The 22359-nt window shown below is 45.6% G+C and overlaps 1 protein-coding gene across 4 annotated transcripts in view; it reads left to right on the top strand.

The window, feature by feature from the left end:
- Positions 1 to 880: 880 nt before the first annotated feature.
- The window catches only part of TMEM120B (transmembrane protein 120B), a 43363-nt gene continuing 21884 nt past the window's right edge, over positions 881 to 22359 (top strand). For all 4 annotated transcript variants that reach the window (XM_024758653.1, XM_024758652.1, XM_024758651.1 and 1 more), the window contains exons 1-2: positions 881 to 1037; positions 20595 to 20713. In XM_024758653.1, coding sequence (XP_024614421.1) covers positions 969 to 1037; positions 20595 to 20713 — 188 coding nt within the window. In that variant the 5' untranslated portion in view covers positions 881 to 968. The remainder of the gene's footprint in view (positions 1038 to 20594; positions 20714 to 22359) is intronic.

The raw sequence follows: 22359 nt of genomic DNA, 5'->3' as shown, positions 1-22359 counted from the left end.
CTTGCTGACTCCTTGATTTCTCACTTCTAGCCTCCAGAACTGTGAGAGAATACATTTCTGTTGTTCAAGCCACCCAGTTTGTGGTACTTAACCCAGTTTGTAATTCGGGCAGCTCTAGGAAACTAATACAGGTGTCGTTTGAACTAAGGCTAGAATGATGAGAAAAAGGCAACCATATGAAGATTTAGAGGGAAGAATATTCCATGCAAGGGTAGGAAGAAAAAACCAACAAAAACCGTGGCTGGAGAGTACTTATCGAGAGGGATGAGATAGGAGATGTGACTCGAAAACTAGGCAGGGATAGATCTTGCAGGACCACGCCCGGGAGGTGAGGGAATTTGGATTCAATTAGCATTGAGGTGGTTATGTCATTTGAGCGACAGAAACAGCTGTCAAGAGAGTCACCTAGAGTCTTAGAGGGCAGGATCTAGGACGTATTGGTTGAAGTAAATAATGACAATGTGAGATGACAGGGCCCTCTCTCCAGGCCGTCGTTGGCTTTGTCTCAGTTAAGGCAATGCTCCCTCCCCGCAATCTCCCTTCTACCTCCCGATCCCAGACACCCCCAATACACACAATTTAAGTAAAATAAGCTCTACAAATGCGGTTTGCGGACAAGTTCCCCACCCAAACTAGGGGAGAGAGATTCTGGAGGCGCAGAAGCATTCCCAAGGGGGGCAGCAGTAGACCCTACCAACTTATGCAAATCTACAGCAACCCGCCGGTAGGCGCCCTACGCGCGGGGGCGGAGCCGGGGCGGAGCGTGCGCATGCGCAGGGCCTGACTCCCGGCGAGGGGTGGGGCGGGCACCAGGGCCGGGGCTGTGACGTCAGGTGCGCGCGTGGCTCCCGCTGCGCAGAAACAGCTGGTGCTTCGGAAGGCGACCGGTGAGCGGACAGGCGTGGGGTGCTGGTGGCCGGCCGCGCCACGCTGCAGGAGCAACCGCCTCCGCCTCGCACCACTGCACCATGGCCGGCCAGCTGGAGCGTTGCGAGCGCGAGTGGCACGAGCTGGAGGGAGAATTTCAGGAACTGCAGGTAGGACCGGGCCACCTAGTCCTGAAACTCTGCTACCTGATGTGCAGGGTATTCCGCTTCCTGCTTGCCCAGCCCGGGCGGTGGGAACCATTAGGGCCCAGAGCTTGCCCCAGGCTAGGCCCTGGGGGCTGGTGGTCCGCGTGAGCCAGCCCCCTCCCATCTCCCAGTATTTCAGTTCTTCATCCCCTTTGGGCGCCGAGTCGAAGCTCCCCATTTCCCCCGCCCTCGCGCCGGCTCTTTGCTCCGCGCACCTCCTTCGCTGCAGAAAGTTGGTCTATGGCCTCTGAGGGGAAGTTCCAGGCGTGTCCATGTGAGGGAGGCCGGAGGGGACAGGTATGTTTGGGGACTCAAAGAGAAAGCCCAGCGCCCACGTCCTCAGGGGTCTCCCCTGACCCCGCCGCCGCCCTCCAGCTTTCGGCAGCTCCACTTGTCCTTTACTCTGGCGGGCCAGCCCTCTCCTCTGCAGCTCCATTTTGAGAGATGTGCTTGGGAGCCATTCACCTTGAACCCGTAGACTTTGCTTAGGGGTTAGAGACCCCTGTTCTCAGTCTTCGGGGCTCCTGTGTCTGTGACCGCCTCTCCGACGCTGCTGCAGGCCGAGTTTGGCGTTGTGGATGACATCTGTCACTTGTGACAGCTGGGCTGCCTCCTTTAGTGATAGAGGCTGCTCCCAGCCCTCACCCATTTGGCCCAGAGCCTTACACTGGGTGGGGTGAGGGCGGGTGTAAGAGGCCCCTTGAGAGAATGGCATTGCCGCTGCGCGGGCCTGGCAGGAGAAGTTGTTTCTGATAGGAGGTTCGCAGAGGCCTCAGCTATCTACCTTGGTGACTAAAGACGCCTCAGGAAACCTTAGGGTTGGCCAAGAGGGATGCCTGGACCATTTTTGGAGATGAGGCTGTTCCCTCCGCAGCTACCGGATTGTGTCTCTTTTCTCCAGAGTTGGGCTCTGTTTGCCTTAAATCACATGGAACACCCCAGCCTGCTCCTTCCTGTCCTCAGCTGGAGCAGTGACATTTTCTCTGTCCATGTAGGTCTTGTCTGCAGTTTGGTTGGCCTCTTACTGTGCCCAGAGGAGGGGAGGGGCGATTGGCAAGGATGTCTGTGATGGGTCTTTCTAGATATGATGTCGTAGGTCCAGATGAATAGAGAGAGGGTTGCTGGAGAGACTGAGCAGGAAGGTGGGTGCTTTTTTAGGCATGAGCACAGAGTGAGGTACCAGAACCAGAAGGGTACTTTTTCTTGGCCTGCCCAGCATGTGTGGGTTCGTGCCCTTTCCTTCAGGCCCAGGGCTTAGGGCCCACTCAGTTCCCAGGGGACCCTTCAGGCTCCACTGCCATCGAGAAGACTCAGCTATTTCTTAACGCTTTGTCCTGCTAGGCTCTCAGGTCATGTCCAGCTGTGGAGCCATGGAGGGTATTAGGGTGGGGAGTGCTTCAGAGCTATGCAATTAATGCACTTAACAGCAATTAGATAAAGGAGACTTTTGACTTGTTGTTATGTTCTTACTTAGTGTCTCTGGGGCTCAGGTGTGTGAGGGACAGAGAGGAATTAGGAATTAACCCTGGATTTTGTCCCCTGGTGCACAGCAAGGGCTGTAGAAGGGCTGACCAGGTGGAAACCGTGATGTCCCCTGCTCACGTCTTCGGCAGTGGGGGAACTGGACTGGAGTAGGTCTGACTTCTCACCACTCCCCCCAACCCCCATAATAAATGTAAGAGCTCTGAACTCCTGAGATGAAAGTCTCTGGAAATACGCGTATAATAAGTAGGGTATATATTGTCATTATGTATGTGTTGGGTGGACTTTCAGATATGAGACATTTGTTGGGGAACAGGGAGGTCACAACAGGTAGGCAGGTGGGCAAGGTTAACAATAGGAAGGGTCTTTTTTTTTTCACCAGAAAATCCCGGCCTATCTTAATTTGTCTATATCTGCCTCAGAATCTGGGATTTGTGGGTTTCATGTTCATATCTCTCTGATTCTGTCTTTCTTGGGATGATGTATAATATCTCTGTGTTTTACCTCTTCTTCCCTTTTTCCAGTGAAGGGAGGAAAGAGGAAATCTAATTTCAGATCCTAGAGGATTTGAAAGGTCTTTGGAATTCCTCCCCACCCCTAAAGAAGTCATAATCTCTGGGACTTTCCAGAGGAAAGGATCTGTTTTCTTTTGCCTGTGATTTGCATCTGCCAGGGCCTCTCTGGACTCTGGGGAAAGGTCGAGTCACCGTGAGGACTTTGGTTTTGCCTGGTTGCGGTTTCGGCCATGCCGGTGAATTGAGCATTAGTCTGAGACCAGTACTTGTTTGGCCCTGTGGCCTGTGGTGTGACCACAGAAGGTCACTTACAGTTGTGGTGGCAGGTGATTTAATGAGCATTTCCTGTCTTGCATCTCTGGAAACCTGACCTCGTCCCTCTCTACCCAGGAAGGAGGTGGCCCGAAGAAGCCTCTCCCCAACCCTGACCTCACAGAAATGCAGGGTAGGCCATTGTAAGATTTTTGGCTTTTGTTACCAATGAAACGGGCATCCCTCTGGCTGCTGTGTATAGAATAGACATGAGGCGGACAAGGTGGAAGTAGGAGGATAAGTATTATTTTATTAAAACGCTTAAAAAAAAAAACCCTGTGAAATAGACCCTGTTATACCCATCTTGCAGAGTGAAAAATGTACCCCAAATCACACGGCTTATGAGTACTGGATTCAGGATTCAAACCCAGGCTTTGAACATCAGAGTGTATACTCTTTTTTTTTTTAATTTTTATTAGAGTACAGCTGATTTACAGTGTTGTGTTAGTTTCAGATGTACAGCAAAGTGAATCAGTTATACATATATCCACTCTTTTTTTTTTTTTTTTTTTAGATTCCTCTCCCATATAGGCGGTTACGGAGTATTGAGTAGAGTTCCCTGTGCTATACAGCAGGTTCTTATTAGTTATCTGTTTTATATATAGTAGTGTGTATATGTCAATCCCAATCTCCGAACTTATCCCTCCCCCCACATCCCCTGGTAACCATAAGTTTGTTTTCTATATCCGTGACAGGGTCTGTATACTCTTAACTACTACCCAAGGCAGGTCTGTGCCCCGGGTACTCTTTTGTTTCTCTCCCATCTTGCATTGCCTTCTGGGCCTCTTTCCCTAGAAGTGGGTTGTGTGGAAAGAACTCCAGACAGGGAGTCAGGATTCCTAGGTTCAGGCCTGAACTCTGCCACTGCCTAGCATCTGACCTTTACCAAGCCGCCTCTCTGAGCTTTTCTTTATCTAGAAAACAAAGGCTGACAATAATAGCAGCAATGATAAGAGCTGACTGTATGATACATGGATTATTCCATTTAATCTAAACGACAGCCTGGCTTTACAGATGAGAGTGAGGCTAAGAGATGTTAAGTAACTTGAAACTCGAGGAGCCAGAATTTGAACCCAGGCCTGCCATATCCATCAGATACTTTTTGGGTTCCTAACACAGTGGGCTCCAACAGTATCCTGAGACCCTTGGCTCTAGAAGGAAGCTTTTGGACTTGTGGGGACTCATTTCATTTGTACGGTGCTTTAACATGATGTGTTAGTAAGGATTCTTAGTGGTAAGTGGCAGAAACCCAGTTGAACCAGCTTTAAGCCAAAAAACAAACAAAAATGTTTTATTGGCTCATGTAGTGGGAAGTCCAGTGGGAAATGGCTTCAGGCAAGGCTGGATCCAGGTGCTTCAGTGATGTCTGTGTGTGTGAGTGTGTGTATGTTTCCTCTATGTCAACTTTATTCTCAACAGTCTCTCCCATGTTGTGGCAAAGATGAGCATTGGCAGCCTCAGGCTGATATCTACCAGTTCAGCAAACCTCAGAAACAGAGCATCTTCTCTCCTGTAATTCTGGCAGGAGTCCCAGGGCTAACTCTCATTGGCCCAACTTGGGTCATGTGATTATCCCTTACTTAACCAGACCCTGTGGCACTAATTGGCTGGGTCTTGGTTAACATGTCTCCCCTGGAGCCCAGGACTGGGATAAGTGCTGTTCAAACCACATGAAATAAGAGTGGTGGAGGGGTGGTCCCACGAAGGAAAATCAAAATACTGGTAGTAAAAAAAAAAAAACAGAGAAGGATGCCGGACAGGTATCTTTTTAGGAGTGATAGAAACAGTCTATATCTGTGCCTCACAAACTGTGTTAAGGTACCTCCAAGGAGCTGCAGCAAGCTCACAGGGGCACTATGGGATAATTTAAATTTTCAAGGGAAACACAATATCTGTCATTAAAAAGAATGTTTCACACATCTTTTTTGTTTTTTTTTGTTTTTTTTTTTGCGGTATGTGGGCCTCTCACTGTTGTGGCTTCTCCCGTTGTGGAGCGCAGGCTCAGCGGCCATGGCTCACGGGCCTAGCCGCTCCGCGGCACGTGGGATCTTCCCGGACCAGGGCACGAACCTGTGTCCCCTGCATCGGCAGGCGGACTCTCAACCACTGCACCACCAGGGAAGCCCCACACGTTTTTTTAATGATGTCATATCTTTGTAAAGTTGGGTTTTGGGGGCTGATTAAAATCAAATACTATGTGAAAATCAATTTAGAACAAGAAATGAGGATGACAGTGTCCAATCTGTTCCCAAGGTTTGAGATTTTGTGCAGAGCCCGACAGGCACACACATCCGTAAATAATTTTGGTTACTTCTGAATGAAATAAAAATACTTTTGTCAATTTCTGTGTATTCTTTTTTTCCCAAGAGGCTGCTAAGTTGGTAGGACATAAATACTTTTCAATTATTTGGCTTAAGGACTCTGTGAAAAGTTTACTGAGACGCTAAGGGTGTGGTGAACCAACAAAGTTTGGGAACCTTTGTTTTATGTCCTGATTGTGGTGGTGGTTACACAACTATATGTATTTGCCAAAATTCATTATGTATACCTGAAAATTGGTGAATTCGTATGTAAATTCTACCTGTAAAGCTGCTTTTAAAAAACCAGTACATGCCTGTTAACATATATCTCATCCCCTAGCTCTTCCACAACTGAGGAAACTTAAGAAGTGGCAGACTCTGGACATGAAGGCAGTCTGACTCTCAAGCCTAATCACTTAACCATTATGTTATTCTGTCTTCCAAATGCCTGACGTGCATGCTGATGCCCTCACTTACTGCTCCTATAACAGACATTACTAATCGATCCTGGCACATGACTCAGAATCTTTCCCAGTATAGAATTGATACAGTTTAGGTGAAGTCAACTTGCCATCTTTGGTAGTGTTTCCATGGCATACTGAGTCTTAGTTCAGTATATTCAGCATTCAGAAATCTTTATTTGATGTTGATTCCTTGGAAGGAGAACTATATACATGCAGTCTCTTGAAAACTTAGCACCAGCCACACCTGTAAGTGACCACATTTTAGTGGTGGCCATGGCTCTGTTGCAGTCTGCTGGGTTGCCCACCAACTTGCAATGTTCCTAGACCAGGGCCCTGTCTGAAAATGGCATATGATTCCATTGCTGGCAATTCTTTCTTTCTTTCTTTTTTTAAATTTTTTGGCCGCACTGCGTGGCTTGCAGGTTCTTAGTTCCTCGACCAGGGATAGAACCCTTGCCCCCTGTAGGGTTCGGACTCCTAAGTGTGGACTCCTAACCACTGGACCACCAGGGAATTCTTGATTACCGGCAGTTCTTGCAATAAGCGTTGACTCAAGAGTTGTGACTCAGCCAAGTTGTGTTGAAAGGGCATCTCTAGATGTTTCACAGCTGTGCTGGCACCTGGACTCATTAACCTCATCTTCCCAGTGGGGCAGAGTTTGGGGCCTCAGAGGACAGGAGAGGCGGCAGATCTCCAAATCTTCCAGCAGAAATTCAATTGTTTGTGTCTCCCATACATGGTATAAAAGGATGGTAATCAGACATGTAGGAAAGGAGCTATGGGTATCTCAGCTTACAGAGCCAATGTTAGTGTCTGTCTCTCTCTGATCTATTCTACATTTTTATAAGTAATATATATCCACATAGTTAAAAACTCAAATAGGAGATATGTATAAGAATTCTGTAACAGCTGAAAACTGGAAACCTAACTGTCCATCAGAATGGATAATTCCACTGAACATCCATAGAGTGTGGTATGAAGATCAGATGAATAAACTAGAGCTATATGTATCAACATGGATAAATATTTTAAAAAGAAAAGCAACATTGGGAGGAGATGTGGGGATATATGTATATGCATAGCTGACTCACTTTGTTATAAAGCAGAAACTAACACACCCTTGTAAAGCAATTATACTCCAATAAAGATGTTAAAAAAAACCCCACCAAAACCTCAAAAAAAAAAAAAAAAACCCAGCAACATTGCGTGAAAAGTTGCCAAGGGGTATGTATAGTATGACATGTATAATAAAGTTAAAAGCATTCAAAACAGCACTATGTTTTGCTTACTGATACATGTCTATGTAGTACAAATATAAAGACTTGCAAGGGAGTGATATGGGCCAGATTCAGTATAGTGGAGATTTGGGCAGGGCCCTGGCAGGAAGCAAATGACTCTTCCAAATGGGTGTCACTGAAAAAAGTCTAAGGAAGGGACTATTTACAGAGGTGTGGCAGTTTAAAGACGAGGTCCCTGGAGCTGGAACCAGTCCTCATCCTAAAGGGGCAGAGGGAAGGGGCGGTCACCAGAGCTTGTTGCAGGGAAAGGGGAGCTGCAGGACAGGAGCTGCAGTGGTCGAAAGCTGTAGCAAAGCAGGGAGGAGGCAGGAGGAACCAATACCCCAGCCTCTCTCTCCTCCCGCTCTCCAGTCTTCTGTCCTGGCATCCCATTGGCTAGGTAGGAGGCAGGGCAAGGGAGCCTGGGAGATGCAGTCCATAGAGGTCAACCTCCCAGGGCACAGAGAAAGACAGAATTGATCTGGGGTGGGCGTGGGGGTGGACATAACCAGCATAGAGGTTCCCCTCATTGGGGGCAGCAGATGGGAATACCACGTAGAAAGAGTACATAGGGCCTTTCAACTCTTTATGTGCCCTATTATTTCTTAAACTGAGGGTGAGAATATGGGTATTAATGTTATATTTGTTTTCTATTATATGATTTTCTGTCTTTTTCAATATGTCTGAAATATTTCATAATAAAATGAGCAGAAGACCAAAAAGTAACCTAACAGTACCAAAAGGCTTATTAAAAAAAATAGGCTCGGGCTTCCCTGGTGGCACAGTGGTTAAGAATCTGCCTGCCAATGCACGGGACAAGGGTTCAAGCCCTGGTCCGGGAAGATCCCACATGCTGCAGAATAACTAAGCCCATGCGCCACAACTACTGAGCCTGCGTAGCCCACGAGCCACAACTACTGAGCCCATGTGCCACAACTACTGGAGCCCGCACGCCTAGAGCCCGTGCTCTGCAACAAGAGAAGCCACCGCCTGCGCACTGCAACAAAGAGTAGCCCCTGCTAGCTGCAACTAGAGAAAGCCCGTGCACGGCAACAAAGACCCAATGCAGCCAAAAATAAATAAATAAATAAATAAATTTATTTTAAAAATAGTCTCAGTCATTTATGTGGTTATGACCATGCAAATATCATTTACTGAAGAATTGAGTAGTGTATGATGCTTGTGTTTTCTCTTGGAGAAAGAGAAATTTTTTTTTAATTAATTTTTTTTTGGCTGCATTGGGTCTTTGTTGCTGTGCGCAGGCTTTCTCTAGTTGCAGCGAGCAGGAGCTACTCTTTATTGTGGTTCATGGACTTCCCTTTGTTGCAGAGCAGGGGCTCTAGGTGTGTGGACTTCTGTAGTTGTGGCACGTGGGCTCAGTAGTTGTGGCTCGAGGGCTCTAGAGCGCAGGCTTAGTAGTTGTGGCGCACGGGCTTAGTTGCTCTGCAGCACGTGGCATCTTCCCAGGCCACGGCTCGAAACCATGTCCCCTGCATTGGCAGAAAGATTCTTAACCACTGTGCCACCAGGGAAGTCCAGCATTTGATTCTTTGCTGACAATATTTACCTTATAACTATACTCTTTCCTCCTGCCTCCAAAGCTCCATCTTTAGGTATTTTATCAAGTGTGTCTCTTTTTTTTTAAATAGATCTTTATTAGAGTATAATTGCTTCACAATACTGTGTTAGTTTCTGTTGTATGACAAAGTGAATCAGCCATATGCATACATATATCCCCATATCCCCTCCTTCTTGAACATCCCTCCCATCCTCCCTATTCCACCCCTCTAGGTCATCGCAAAGCACTGAGCTGATCTCCCTGTGATATGCAGCTGCTTCCCACTAGCTATCTGTTTTGCATTTGGTAGTGTATATATGTCCATGCTACTCTGTCACTTCGTCCCAGCTTACCCGTCCACCTCCCTGTGTCCTCAAGTCCATTCTCTATATCTGCGTTTTTATTCCTGTCCTGCCTCTAGTTTCTTCAGAACCTTTTTTTTTTTTAGATTCCATATATATGTGTTAGCATATGGTATTTGTTTTTCTCTTTCTGACTTCACTCTGTATGACAGACTTTATATCCATCCACCTCACTACAAATAACTCAATTTTGTTTCTTTTTATGGCTAGTAATATTCCGTTGTATATATGTGCCACATCTTCTTTATCCATTCATCTGTCGATGGACACTTAGGTTGCTTCCATGTCCTGGCGATTGTAAATAGAGCTTCAGTGAATATTGTGGCACATGACTTTTTTTTTTTTTTTTTGCGGTACACGGGCCTCTCACTGTTGTGGCCTCTCCCGTTGCGGAGCACAGGCTCCGGACGCGCAGGCTCAGCGGCCATGGCTCACGGGCCCAGCCGCTCCGCGGCATGTGGGATCTTCCCGGACCGGGGCACAAACCCGTGTCCCCTGCATCGGGCCACATGACTCTTTTTGAATTATGGTTTTCTCAGGGTATATGCCCAGTAGTGGGATTGCTGGGTTGTATGGTAGTTCTATTTTTAGTTTTTTAAGAGAAATGCAAATCAAAACTACAGTGAGGTATCACCTCACGCCAGTCAGAATGGCCATTATCAAAAAATCTAGAAACAATAAATGCTGGAGAGGATGTGCTGGAAAGGGAACCCTCCTGCACTGTTGGTGGGAAGGTAAATTGATACAGCCACTATGGAGAACAGTATGGAGGTTCCTTAAGTGTGTCTGTTTTCTTTGCTTCGTCTTGAACTAGATAGTTGGGGGGTTGGGACTTGCTTCGGGCAGCAGAGTAGAGTCCTTTCTTCCATAGCTGCGTGTCTGCTTTGGTGCCCCCAGCACTCTGGGTTATTTTTGGAGGTAGCAGCTTGAAGTGGGAGTCAATCACGTTTAATAAGCTGGTACTCCTTGCACTGTGTGCAGAGACCCAACTCCCAGTTTTCAGTGAGTGTCTCCCTTGCTCCAATACACTGCTGCCTAGTTTAGAAATAAAAATAGTGGTTTGGCATTCTGGCATTTTCTTTGAAAGTTAAACATATACTTACCATATGACCCAACAATTCCATTCCTAGGTATCTATCCAAGAGAAAGGAAAATAGGTATCTACACAAAGGCTTGTACATGAATGTTCATGGCAGCATTATTCATAGTACCCAAAAAGTGGAAATAACCCAAATGTCTAACAGCTGGTAGATGAATGAACAAAATGTGATATAAGTGCTGAGTAGTAATAAAAATTGATACATACTACAACATAAATACACCTCAAAAACAGTATGCTACGTGAAAGAAGCCAGACGCAAAGCCACATGTTGTATGATTCCATTTATATGAAGTATCCAGAAAAGACAACTCTATAGGGACAGAAGGTGGATTAGTGGTTGCCAGGAGCTGGGAGGAGGGAAGAGTGGGGAGCGAGTGCTCATAGACACTGGAGATCTTACTGGATAATGGAATGTTTTAAAACTGGATGTGGTGATAGTTGCATAACTTGGTAAATGTATAAAAATCACTGAATTGTACACTTAAAATGAGAATTTTATGACATGTAAATTATACTTCAATAAAGTTGTTAAAAAATGATGGTTTAGGGGCTTCCCTGGTGGCGCAGAGGTTGAGAGTTCACCTGCCGATGCAGGGGACACGGGTTCGTGCCTCGGTCTGGGAAGATCCCACATGCCGCGGAGTGGCTGGACCCGTGAGCCATGGCCGCTGAGCCTGTGCGTCCGGAGCCTGTGCTCCGCAACGGGAGAGGCCACAACAGTGAGAGGCCCGCGTACCGCAAAAAATAAAAGTAAAAATAAATGACAGTGACCAGGACAAGAGCTTGGTAATAAAGAGTCCAAGATTTATGGCTTCTCTTCTTACTTACCTGGTGTGGTTAACTTTGCCCAGATGGAAAGCTCTGTTCTGTGGCATGTTAATAGATTCTGACACTTGCCTCTTAAAAAGCCAAGCAGAATAAAATGGCATTTGTTTGCTAACATTAATAGGGAAGTCAAAGGTGTACCGCCTTCAGATATAAGCTGATCCAGGGGCTTAAATGAAACCATCAGGGCTCAGCCTTTGTTTGCCTCTCCATCCTGTTTTCCTCTCAGCTGGGTTCATTCCCAGGCAAGGCAGCCCCATTAGCCCTGGGCTTATATCCTGCTACCTTGAGAACTAGGGGAAAAATAGTTTCTTTTTTTTTTTTTTTTTTCTATCAGTTCTGATAAAAGCCCCACCACTGAGGTTCATTGGTTTTGAATGCTCGTCCCTGAGTCAGCCAGCCTGGTCAGGAAGCTGATATTCTGATTGGCCAGGCCTGGGTCATTTGCCCTGGAACCTGGGGTAAACCTGCTCCTAGCCAGATCTCATGGACTGAGTGTTGGGGAGGGATGGATCTCCAAAGAAACCATAGGGACATTAACCAGAAAGGGAACAGCTGCTGAGCTGGCAAAAACAACAGAAAGCTTCCATCTGGCGACTAGTTGCATTCAAGGACACAGGGCTGACTGGATGAAAGGCAGGATTGGATTGCCTCAGTGTGGCTCATCCTCCTGTTCCTGGAAAAAACATCTCAAAGCACAAGTCCAACTGAGGGTCTGTGGGGACTTCCCTGGTGGCGCAGCGGTTAAGAATCTGCCTGCCAATGCAGGGGACACGGGTTCCAGCCCTGGTCCGGGAAGATCCCACATGCCGTGGAGCAACTAAGCCCGTGCGCCACAACTAGTGAGCCTGCGCTCTAGAGCCTGCAAGCCACAACTGCAGAGCCCAAGAGCCACAAGTACTGAAGCCCGCGTGCCTAGAGCCCGTGCTGCACAATGAGAAGCCCGCGCACCGCAGCGAAGAGTAGCCTCCGCTCGCCACAACTAGAGGAAGCCTGCGCGCAGCAATGAAGACCCAACGCAGCCAAAAAAAAAAAGAGACAGCTGTTGTAAAATGGTACAGCCTCTCTGGAAAACGGTATGGCAGTTCCTTGAAAAAGTTAAACATGGATTACCTTATGATCCAGAAATTCTACTTCTGATTATATACTCAAAAGAATTAAAAGGAGGGACTCGAACAAATATTTATCCACCCGTGTTCATAGTAACATTATTCACAATATCCAAAAGATGGAAGCAACCCAGGTGTTCATCAACAGATGAGTGGATAAAATGTGGTATATACATACTGCAGGATATCGTTCAGCCTTAAAAAGGAAGGAAATTCTGCTACATGCTGTAATTTGGATGGACCTTGAAGCCATTATGATATGTCTAAATAAGTCAGGCACAAAAAGTATAAATACTGTATGATTCAACTTATACCTAGAGGAGTCAAATTCATAGAACTAGAAAGTAGAGTGGTGGTTGCCAGGGGCTGGGGGGGGAACAGGAAATTGAATTATTGTGTGACAGGTTTGGAGTTGCAGTTGCAATGATGAAAAAGTTCTGGAGATGGATGGTGGTAATGGTTACTCAGTGATGTGAACATATTAGATGCCACTGAGTTGTACACATAAAATGGTTAAGATGGTAAATTTTATGTGTATTTTGTTACAAGTAGAAAATTTTTTAAAAATTTAATGATTAATGTGGTAAATTTTATGTTATATATTTTTGCCACAGTTGAAAAAAGACTAAGAGACAGCAGATCTGGAAAAAATTTAGAATCCAAGAAATGAGTTGATCATCATTCCTGCTGCTTGTGGGACTGGCATGAGGTAGAATCAGCAGAGACTGGGCGTGGGCAAGGGGTGCCCTGGGAATGGAGAGCGTGTCACACTAAGGGCCTTGTTTCCAGCCCCCCAGACCCCACGTTGTCCTCAAGACTGGCAAATCCTGAGCCTGGAGCCGAGGGCAGGGTGGACTGGACGTGTGGTCTCCACTATCAGATCTCCCTTGGGAAGTGGCTCTAGCCAATGGCAGAGAGAGAGACGGAGAACTCTTAGGGATCAGGAATGATTGTATGTGCCAAGGGACAAAATTATGGGAAGGGCCATGGACTTCCTATCCCAACTCAGTCTGATGCCTTAGGGTTGGGCAGAAAATATCACCAGTGAAGCATCGGAAAAGTGCCCTTAAGAAAGTCAGTGGGGGGAATTCCCTGGCAGTGCAGTGGTTGGGACTCTGTGCTCTCACTGCAGAGGGCACAGGTTCGGTCCCTGGTCAGGGAACTAGGATCCCGTAGGCCGTGCAGGGTGGCCAAAAAAAAAAAAAGTCAGTGGGGATAGCAGTGAGTGTTGCTTGATGAGGTGTGGAGGACAGCTGTCATATGCTGTGGGTGGGAGTGTAAATTGTCACAGTCACTTTGCAGGCAATTTGCCAAGATCTGTTAAAACTAAAATCAAGCCTGTACCCTATGACCCAGCAATTCCACTTCTCTTCCCCAGAGACGCTTGCACATTTCCCCAGAGAGACAGTGCAAGGATATTATTCAGTGCTGCATTGTCTGTTATAGTCAGAGACTGGAAACAACCTAAACACCCAGTGATAGGAAAATGGCTAAATAAACTGTTGTATGTCCACAGCATGAAGTACTGCACAGGTCTAAAAAAAATGCTATATATTCTTATGTGGGTAGATCTGTAAGACATATTGTTGAGTGAGAAAAGAAAGTTGTGAAATCATATCTGTATTCTGATACTGTTAATATATTTTAAAAAATCAGAAGTATGTGCTTTAGGGTATAAGCTATGCTGCTGTAGCAAAGGGATATCCTAATAAAAGGGTTTAAATGAGGTAGCTTCTTTCTTTCTCACATAACAGTTCAGAGCGGGACGTGGACCAGGATGAGTGGTGTTCCAGTTATCTGTTGCTGCATAAGCAACAGTTATCGCAGTTTGCTCACAGAGTCTGTGGGTCAGGAGTTCAGGCAGGGCATGGTAGGGATGGCTTGACGGTGCTCCATGCGGTCAGCGGCCTTAGCTGGGAAGACGTGAATGGCTGGGAGTAACTCACATGGCTGGGGCTGGAATCATCTGGAGGTTTCTTGACCCTCATGTCTGGAACCTGAGCTGGAATAACAAGGTTTGTCTTAGTTGGGGCTATTGATCAGACTGCCTCCATGTGACTTCTCTATGTGGTTAGGGTTTCCATGCAGCATGGTGGCCCCAGGGTAGTTGAACATTTTGTTCCAAGAGCTTGTGTTCCAGCGAATAAGGCGGAAGCTACGTGGCCTTCCGTGACTTTTTCTCAGAAATTGTATAGTGTCACTTCTGCCATTTAAAAAAAATTGAGGTATAGTTGACTTAACAGTACTATATGTTTCAGGTGTACAATATAGTGGTTCACAACTTCCTTTAAAATAAATTTATTTATTTGGTTACGTTGGGTCTTCCTTGCCGTGCACAGGTGAGTGGTGGCTACTCTTTGTTGTGGTGCGTGGGCTTCTCATTGCAGTGACTTCTCTTGTGGTGGAGCACGGGCTCCAGGCGCATGGGCTTCAGTAGTTGTAGCTCGCGGGCTCTAGAGCGCAGGCTCAGTAGTTGTGGTGCACGGGCTTAGTTGCTCCACGGCATGTGGGATCTTGCCGGGCCAGGGCTCGAACCTGTGTCCCCTGCATTGGCAGGCGGATTCTTAACCACTGTGCCACCAGGGAAGTCCCCATGCCTCTTTTTGAATTATGGTTTTCTGAGGGTATATGCGCAGTAGTGGGATTGCTGGGTCATATGGTAGTTCTGTTTTTAGTTTAGTTTTTTTTTTTCTCTCCAGCATTTGTTTGTAGATTTTTTGATGATGGCCATTCTGACTGGTGTGATGGCCATTCTGACTGGTGATACCTCATTGTGGTTTTGATTTGCATTTCTCTAATGATTAGTGATGTTGAGATCCTTTTATGTGTTTTTTGGCAATCTGTATTTCTTCTTTGGAGAAATGTCTATTTAGGTCTTCTGCCCATTTCTTTTGTGGCAGGCGGATTCTTAACCACTGAGCCACCAGGGAAGTGCCTAGTGTTTCACAATTTTTAAAGGTTATATTTCACTTATGCTTATGATAAAATGTTGGCTGTATTCCCTGTGTTGTACAGTATATCCTTTTTTTTTTAACATCTCTATTGGAGTATAATTGCTTTACAGTGGTGTGTCAGTTTCTGCTTTATAACTAAGCGAATCAGCTATACATATACATATATCCCCATATCTCCTCCCTTTTGCATCTCCCTCCCACCGTCCCTATCCCACCGTCTAGGTGGTCACAAAGCACCAAGCTGATCTCCCTGTGCTATGTGGCTGCTTCTCACTAGCTATCTATTTTACATTTGGTAGTACATATACGTCCATGCCACTCTCTCACTTCGTCCCAGCTTACCCTTCCCCCTCCCCGTGTCCTCAAGTCCATTCTCTACTAGAATATATCCTTGTAACTTATTTATTTTATGCATAGCAGTTTGTACCTCTTAATCCCCTATTCCTATCATGCCCGTCTCCCTCTTCTCTCTTCCCACTGGTAACCACTAGTGTGTTCTCTGTATCTGTGAGTCTGTTCTTGTTATATTCACTAGTTTGTTTTATTTTTTTAAGATTCCACGTATAAATGATATCATACCATGTTTGTCTTTCTCTGTCTCACTTATTTCACTAAGCATAATACCCTCCAAGTCCATCCATGTTGTTGAAAATGGCAAAATTTCATTCTTTGTTATGGCTGGGTAGTATTCCACTGTATATATATATATACCACATCTTTATCCATTTCTCTGTTGACGGACATTTAGGTTGCCTCCATATCTTGGTTATTGTAAATAATGCTGCTGTGCCTATATCTTTTTTAATTAGTGTTTTCATTTTCTTCAGATATATACCCAGGAGTGGAATTGCTGGATCTTATGGTAGTTCTATTTTTAGTTTTTTGAGGAACCTCCATACTGTTTCCACAGTGGCTGCACCAATTTATATTCCCACCAACAGTGCACAGGGGTTCTCTTTTCTCCACATCCTCGCCAACATTTGTTAATTGTGGTCCTTTTTGATGACAGCCATTCTGACAGGTGTGAGATGATATCTCCCTGTGGTTTTGATTTGCGTTTATTTGATGATTAGCAGTGTTGAGCATCTTTTCATGTGCCTGTTGGCTATCTGTATGGCTTCTTTGGAAAAATGTCTATTCAGATCTTCTGCCCATTTTTTAATCAGTTTGTTTGCTTTTTGGGTAATTTCGACATATTTTATTGGTCAAATCAGACATAAGCCTACTTTTAATGAGAGGAAACAGAGAACCCACTTCTCTATGTGAGGAGTGCTAAAGGCTTGGTGGTCTTGTTGTAAAACAATCACAGGTGGAAAGCCCTGTCACATGAGGTCACCCGGGATCCAGGTTCGTTTGGCTGAGGAGGGCACAGTGGGCTTTGTCATTTGTATTATGTGGCTTCCATCTCTGGTTTCAAGGTAACTGGATCCATTGTTGCCATATGCCAGCCAGGGAAAGAGAGAGTGGAGGGCAAGCCATTCCTTATAAAAATGTGGTTCAATTATTCTTGGCAGAAAATGTTGGCTTGACATGTGAAAACTGAATAGCTAGAAATGGCAGGTGTAATGGTTAAAAAAAAAATGTGGTTCAGAACTTACATCACTTCTGCTTGCAACCCAGTGGCTAACTCTTGGTCATATTTCTACACCTAGCTGCAAGGGAGGCTGGGAAATGTCTGTAGCTGGACAGCCATGTGCCTGGCTACCACTCAGTAGGGTCCTGTTATTAAAAGGATGCAAAGGAGAATAAGTATTAGGGGCAATTAGTTTTTGCAACAGTGTATATTTTTCATATATATGTATACACAGTTAAGTGTCTGTATATAGAAATAGGTCTATGTGGAATATAGAAATACATAGATACCTACAGTCTGGAAGAATACATAGAAAAAGATCTAGAAGAAACTGGTAACAGTGGTTACTTCTGGGGAAGTGGGAGAAGACAGGATAGGGGTATATTCAAAGCCGACTCTAGCCGTAGCTGCAGTGTTTTAATTTTTAACGAGGATGATGTCTTCATGTTTACTTGTGAAATTAAATACTAATTTAAACTGAAGGCCTGGTAAACATCGGGCTGCCGATGTTTCAGTCTTGGTCTTCTCGTGCTGTGGTGGGACCCAACACCAAAGAGTGCCAGGAGGTGGCATGGCCCAGCTGGCATTGCTGGGGACTCAGTCCAAAGACCCCACATTCTCAAAGGCTGCTTAGTTGGGGGGTCTCTCTGCCCCCATCCTCCTTGTCCAGTTCTGGAGGGTTTCCTTTGTTACCAGCAGGTATTGGTTGAACATTGAGGACTGTTTTGGCACTGAAGCCTCTCTCTGTACAGATTACTTATTAATTACAGGTAGAAAGCTGGTCACTGTACAGTGGAGAAGACAGGTGGACACCACCTCTCCCAAGCAATCAAAGTTAACATCACAGACACCACGTCCCTCCTGATGGGAGACACTGAGGGCCCAGCGTCACTTTACTGGCATTTCTGTCCCAGGTGCATAGCTAAAATTCAATCATGAGGAAATATCAGACAAATCAAGGTGGAGAGACATTCTCCAGAACAACTGGACCGAACTCTTTAAAAATGCCGATGTCACAAGACAGAAGTTGAGAAGCTGGTCTAGACTAAAGGAGACCACAGTGATATGAATAGTAATATAGGGCATCAAACTGAATCGGGTCCAGGTCTGGGGGGAAATTGCCATCAAGAGATAGTTAGCATCCAAATTTGAATTTGGATGGTATTGGAGGTGATAGTATTGTATTGTATCGAAGTTATATTTTCTGTATTTGATAACTGAATGTATAAGAGAATGTCATGTCCTTAGGAAATATGCACTAAAGTATTTAGGAGTAAAGAAGCCTGTTGTCTGCAACTAACTTCCAAATGGTTTAGAACAGGAGTAGACAAACTCTTTTGGCAAGAAGGTCAGGTAGTGAGGATTCTGGGCTTTGCGGGCCATGTGGTCTCTGTCACACTACTCTTGCTCTGCTGCTGTGATGTCACAGACAATATATAAATGAATGGGCAGGACCATGCTCCAGTGAAGTTTATGTATGGATACCAAAGTTTCAATTTCATGTACTTTTCATGTGTCATGAAGTATTCTTCTTTTGATCTTTTCCAACCAGGCAAAAATTATTTCTAGCTTACTGCCCATACAAAATCAGGTGGCCAGATTTGGCCGGTGGGCCGTAGTTTACTGATGCCTGATATAGAAAAAGAATACACCCAACACACATAAACGCACACACACACACACACACGGGAATAAAGCAAATATGTCATAATGCTAACAGTTGGTGAATCTGGGCGAAAGGTATAGGGGAGCTCTTTGTACTCTTACAATTCTTTTGGAAGTTTGAGATTATTTATTTTATTTAAAAATTTTTGGCCACGTTGCGCGGCTTGTGGAATCTTAGTTCTCTGACCAGGGATCGAACCCAGGCCCCCTGAAGTGGAAGCACCGTGTCCTAACCACTGGACTGCCAGGGAATTTCCTGGAAGTTTGAGATTATTTAAAAATTAAAAGTTAAATTAAAAAAGAGACACAATTTTCCTCTCTTGGGGCCCGGGAAGGAGTGAGGAAACTGTATAAGTCCAGGGGACTGAGCCCTCTCTTCTGGGGGCCAAGGGGGTCTCGCTCACAGCATTCTTCCATGTGGCTCCGAATTGCTATCTGTTCACTTCTGGGCCTTCACTTTTTCCTTATTTTCTGGTTTAACCTTCATATCTAGGAACCTGCTTGACAGACATGAGAGTTTAGGCTGTGGCCTCCCTGTCTGACCGTCCTCTTTTTCTCTGTCTCTCTGCTAATACAGTTCTCCACCACCCAAGCAAACAGCCACTTTAAATATGTTCATTGCATTATTGTTTTTAATTTTATGGTCCCCATCCCCCATATTGTTTTCTCCAAATTGTTGGTATTTGTCTTAGATTATCAAACTCTAGAAGAAACTGGTCGTTTCCTTGCATATGGCATTATTTGGGGGGAGGTGTGCTGTGGCAGCAATGTCGAGAAATTACTGTGTTCCATTCTCCCTGCATTGGGGTGAAGTCTCTTGTATTTCCTCTGGCCTTATGGCCCTGAATGGTTATTTCCAGGAATCTCATCCAGGAATGAGATGTTGAGTGTATTGGAGTGACTGTGCCTGGGGTAGGGAGGGCTGGCTTTAAGGGAAGAGGTGTGTCCTTTTCTTAGTTGACTTAGCAAGAGCTCTCTTCATTGCCAGGATCAAAAACCCAACTCAAACTGGACTAACTGGAAAGAAATTTATTAATTCATGTAACTAAGAGTATTAGATAGCATTACATTCAGACTTGGTTAGATCCAGGGGCTGAAATGGTGCTATGAGGTGCTATGAGGACATGCTATGAGGATGTCTCAATTCTGTTTTCCGTTTGGCTTCATTCTTAAGCAGGCTCTCTCCACTCAGCAGCCCCAGGTGTACCTTCTACCAGATTAGCAAACCCAGGAGAAAGAAGGCATCACTAAACCAATACTTCTAGGTAAAAGTCCCAGGGCTGACTCTCATTGGCTCAGTTTGAGTCATGTATCCACCTCTGAACCAATCAGTTGCCAGGGGATTGGAGGATACTGATTGGCCAGGCCTGGATCACATGACCACCCTTGGCATGGGAACTGTTAGCTCTACTCAAACCATCTGGATTAAAACTTGACAAGAGGTGGCTGACCTCTCAAAGGCATATTTGGTTGCTGTTCCCATCAGGAAGGATGGAACCTGCACAGCAAAAAAACAGTAGTTCCTTATTACAGAAATGCTGAGCTGCCTTCCCCAAATCCAGTCCCAATTTTATAAGCCACATCTTTGATAGGTGTAGTTGTATCATCTTTTTTTTCCTCTCTCTTTTTAAAAAATTAATTTTATTGGAGTATGGTGGCTTTACAATGTTGCATTAGCCTGCACTGCCCCACAAAATGAATCAGCCATACACATACAGATATCCCCTCCCTTTTGGACTTCCCTCCCATTTAGGTTACCACAGTGTAGTAGGTAGAGTTCCCTGTGCTCTACAGTATGTTCCCATCAGTTGTCTATTTTATACATAGTATCAATAATGTATAAGTGTCTATCCCAGTCTCCCAGTTCCTCCCACCCCACCCCTTTCTCCTTTGGTATCCATAGTTGTATCATCTTAACTGTGAAACTGTGATTGCTGTAGTCACATCCCCAGACACAAGCAAACTGAAAAATGACCCCATTATGTCCTCCTGCACACGCTACCTGGGCTGCTCCGTCCCTTAGGATACTCACAGGATCTACAGGCAGAAGCTGGAGGAGCTGACCGCACTCCAGACTTCGTGCAGCAGCTCCATCAGCAAGCAGAAGACACGACTGAAGGACCTGAAGCGCATGCTCCAGAGGTAGGCTGGCTGCAACTCAAAGGCTCCCCTGAATCCCAACTCAAAACTAGGCTGGCTTGAGCAGAGAATGGAAATTTTAATGGAAAAAACCAGGAGTGGCTTCAGGCATCACTGGATCCAGGGGTCAAAGGGTGTTTTTAGGAATCTGTTTCTTTCCTCTAAATCCTGCCTTCCTCTAGGTTGGCTTTACTTTGGCTGAGATGGTCACTGAGATGGCCACCAACAGTGCCAGGCTTTTATCCTCCAGCCTTTCTTCCTACTGGCTCAGCCACACCAGCAGAAGTTCTGGGCATGATCCCCATTGGCTGGAATTGGTCACATACCAGTCTGCAAACCAGTCATTGAGACTCTGGTTGGACAAGACTCGGTCATATGTTCACTTTATGGACCTGGGGGATGGGACAGCCCTACTTGAACCATACGGGATGGGGCGAGGATGAGGCATGGTTCCCCAGAGGAAAGGTGTTCTAATAAGTCCTACTGGGCAGGTAAATAGCAAGTATCCTTCTCACGGGTGTGGGAGCTCACTCCTCACCGGGCTCTCTGGTGGAGGGGGTGAGAAGTCTGGCATCCCTGGTGGGGATATGCTTGAGCTCATGACTTAGTTCAGTTCCTGAGGCCAGGATCACCTGTTCACTTCCTAATCCCGTGTCTTCATGGCTTGAGAAGTGCTCTCACCCCCTGCAGGTGAAGGCGTCCGCTGGATACTGTGACCCCCCTAGGGAGGCAGGAAAACATGCTCTGAGTGGCTCGTCCCAGGTCACTTAGCTGGGCCTCCATTCCAGAGTTTGTGACAATTCTGGAATCCTGGTCAAGTCTTCCTTTCCCTGGTGGACAATTTTTGGGACGGTTACTGATTATACCCCTATCCTTGACTGACCATTTTGGAAATGGAGGCCCATTAGTCATGGTGTAGAGTGTGGATGGTTCCATGTAATGACATCACCACCCTTGGAAAAACACATCTTACTGATGACAGGACTCAAGAGTCTTTCATCTGTCTAGGGTTTTTCAGTTGTGGCACTATTGATAATTCTTTGCTGTTGGGGGCTGTCCTGTGCATTGTCAGATGTTTAGCAGCATCCCTGGCTTCTACCCACTAGATGCCAGTAGAACCCTCTACCCCTGTCTTGACAACCAAAATGTTCCCAGACAGTGTCTTCATGGTTTGGGAAGTGCTCTCATCCCAGGTTTCCCCAGTTGAGAACCACTGAGTTAGAAGGTTGACCCGTGAGTTATGTTCTTACACCAAGGACCCCTGCTATTCTGAGAGTGTCTATGACTTGTTTTTCTGGTTTTGAGATTAAGTGTCACCAAAGAATAACAGTCAGACCTTGGTTGGTTGACTGATTATACTTTCAAAGCATCCTTCCTGTCTGTACTCTTAGTAATCTTCAGGTTGTTCCTGTAGAGTAGCCTGGAAAGTAGTACTGCCAGTAGATATCCATTGAACTTGTACTTTGTGTCCGGTATTCTAAATGCTTAACATTGCACTTATTCACTTTATTCTCACATTGATATTGTCTATAAGGTAAGACTGATGGGATGTATCCCTGTGTTTGAGGTATGGAAAATAAGGCAGAGAGGTTGAAGGACATTCCCAAGGTCACAAGACTAGCAGGGAGTCAGCATCAAACGCAGAGAAT

This window comes from Neophocaena asiaeorientalis, unplaced genomic scaffold (genome assembly GCF_003031525.2).
Source record: "Neophocaena asiaeorientalis asiaeorientalis breed wild unplaced genomic scaffold, Neophocaena_asiaeorientalis_V1.1 scaffold77, whole genome shotgun sequence".
Taxonomy (NCBI): domain Eukaryota; kingdom Metazoa; phylum Chordata; class Mammalia; order Artiodactyla; family Phocoenidae; genus Neophocaena; species Neophocaena asiaeorientalis.
Note: the sequence above shows the minus strand (reverse complement) of the source record. Positions and strands in the feature narration are given on the sequence as shown.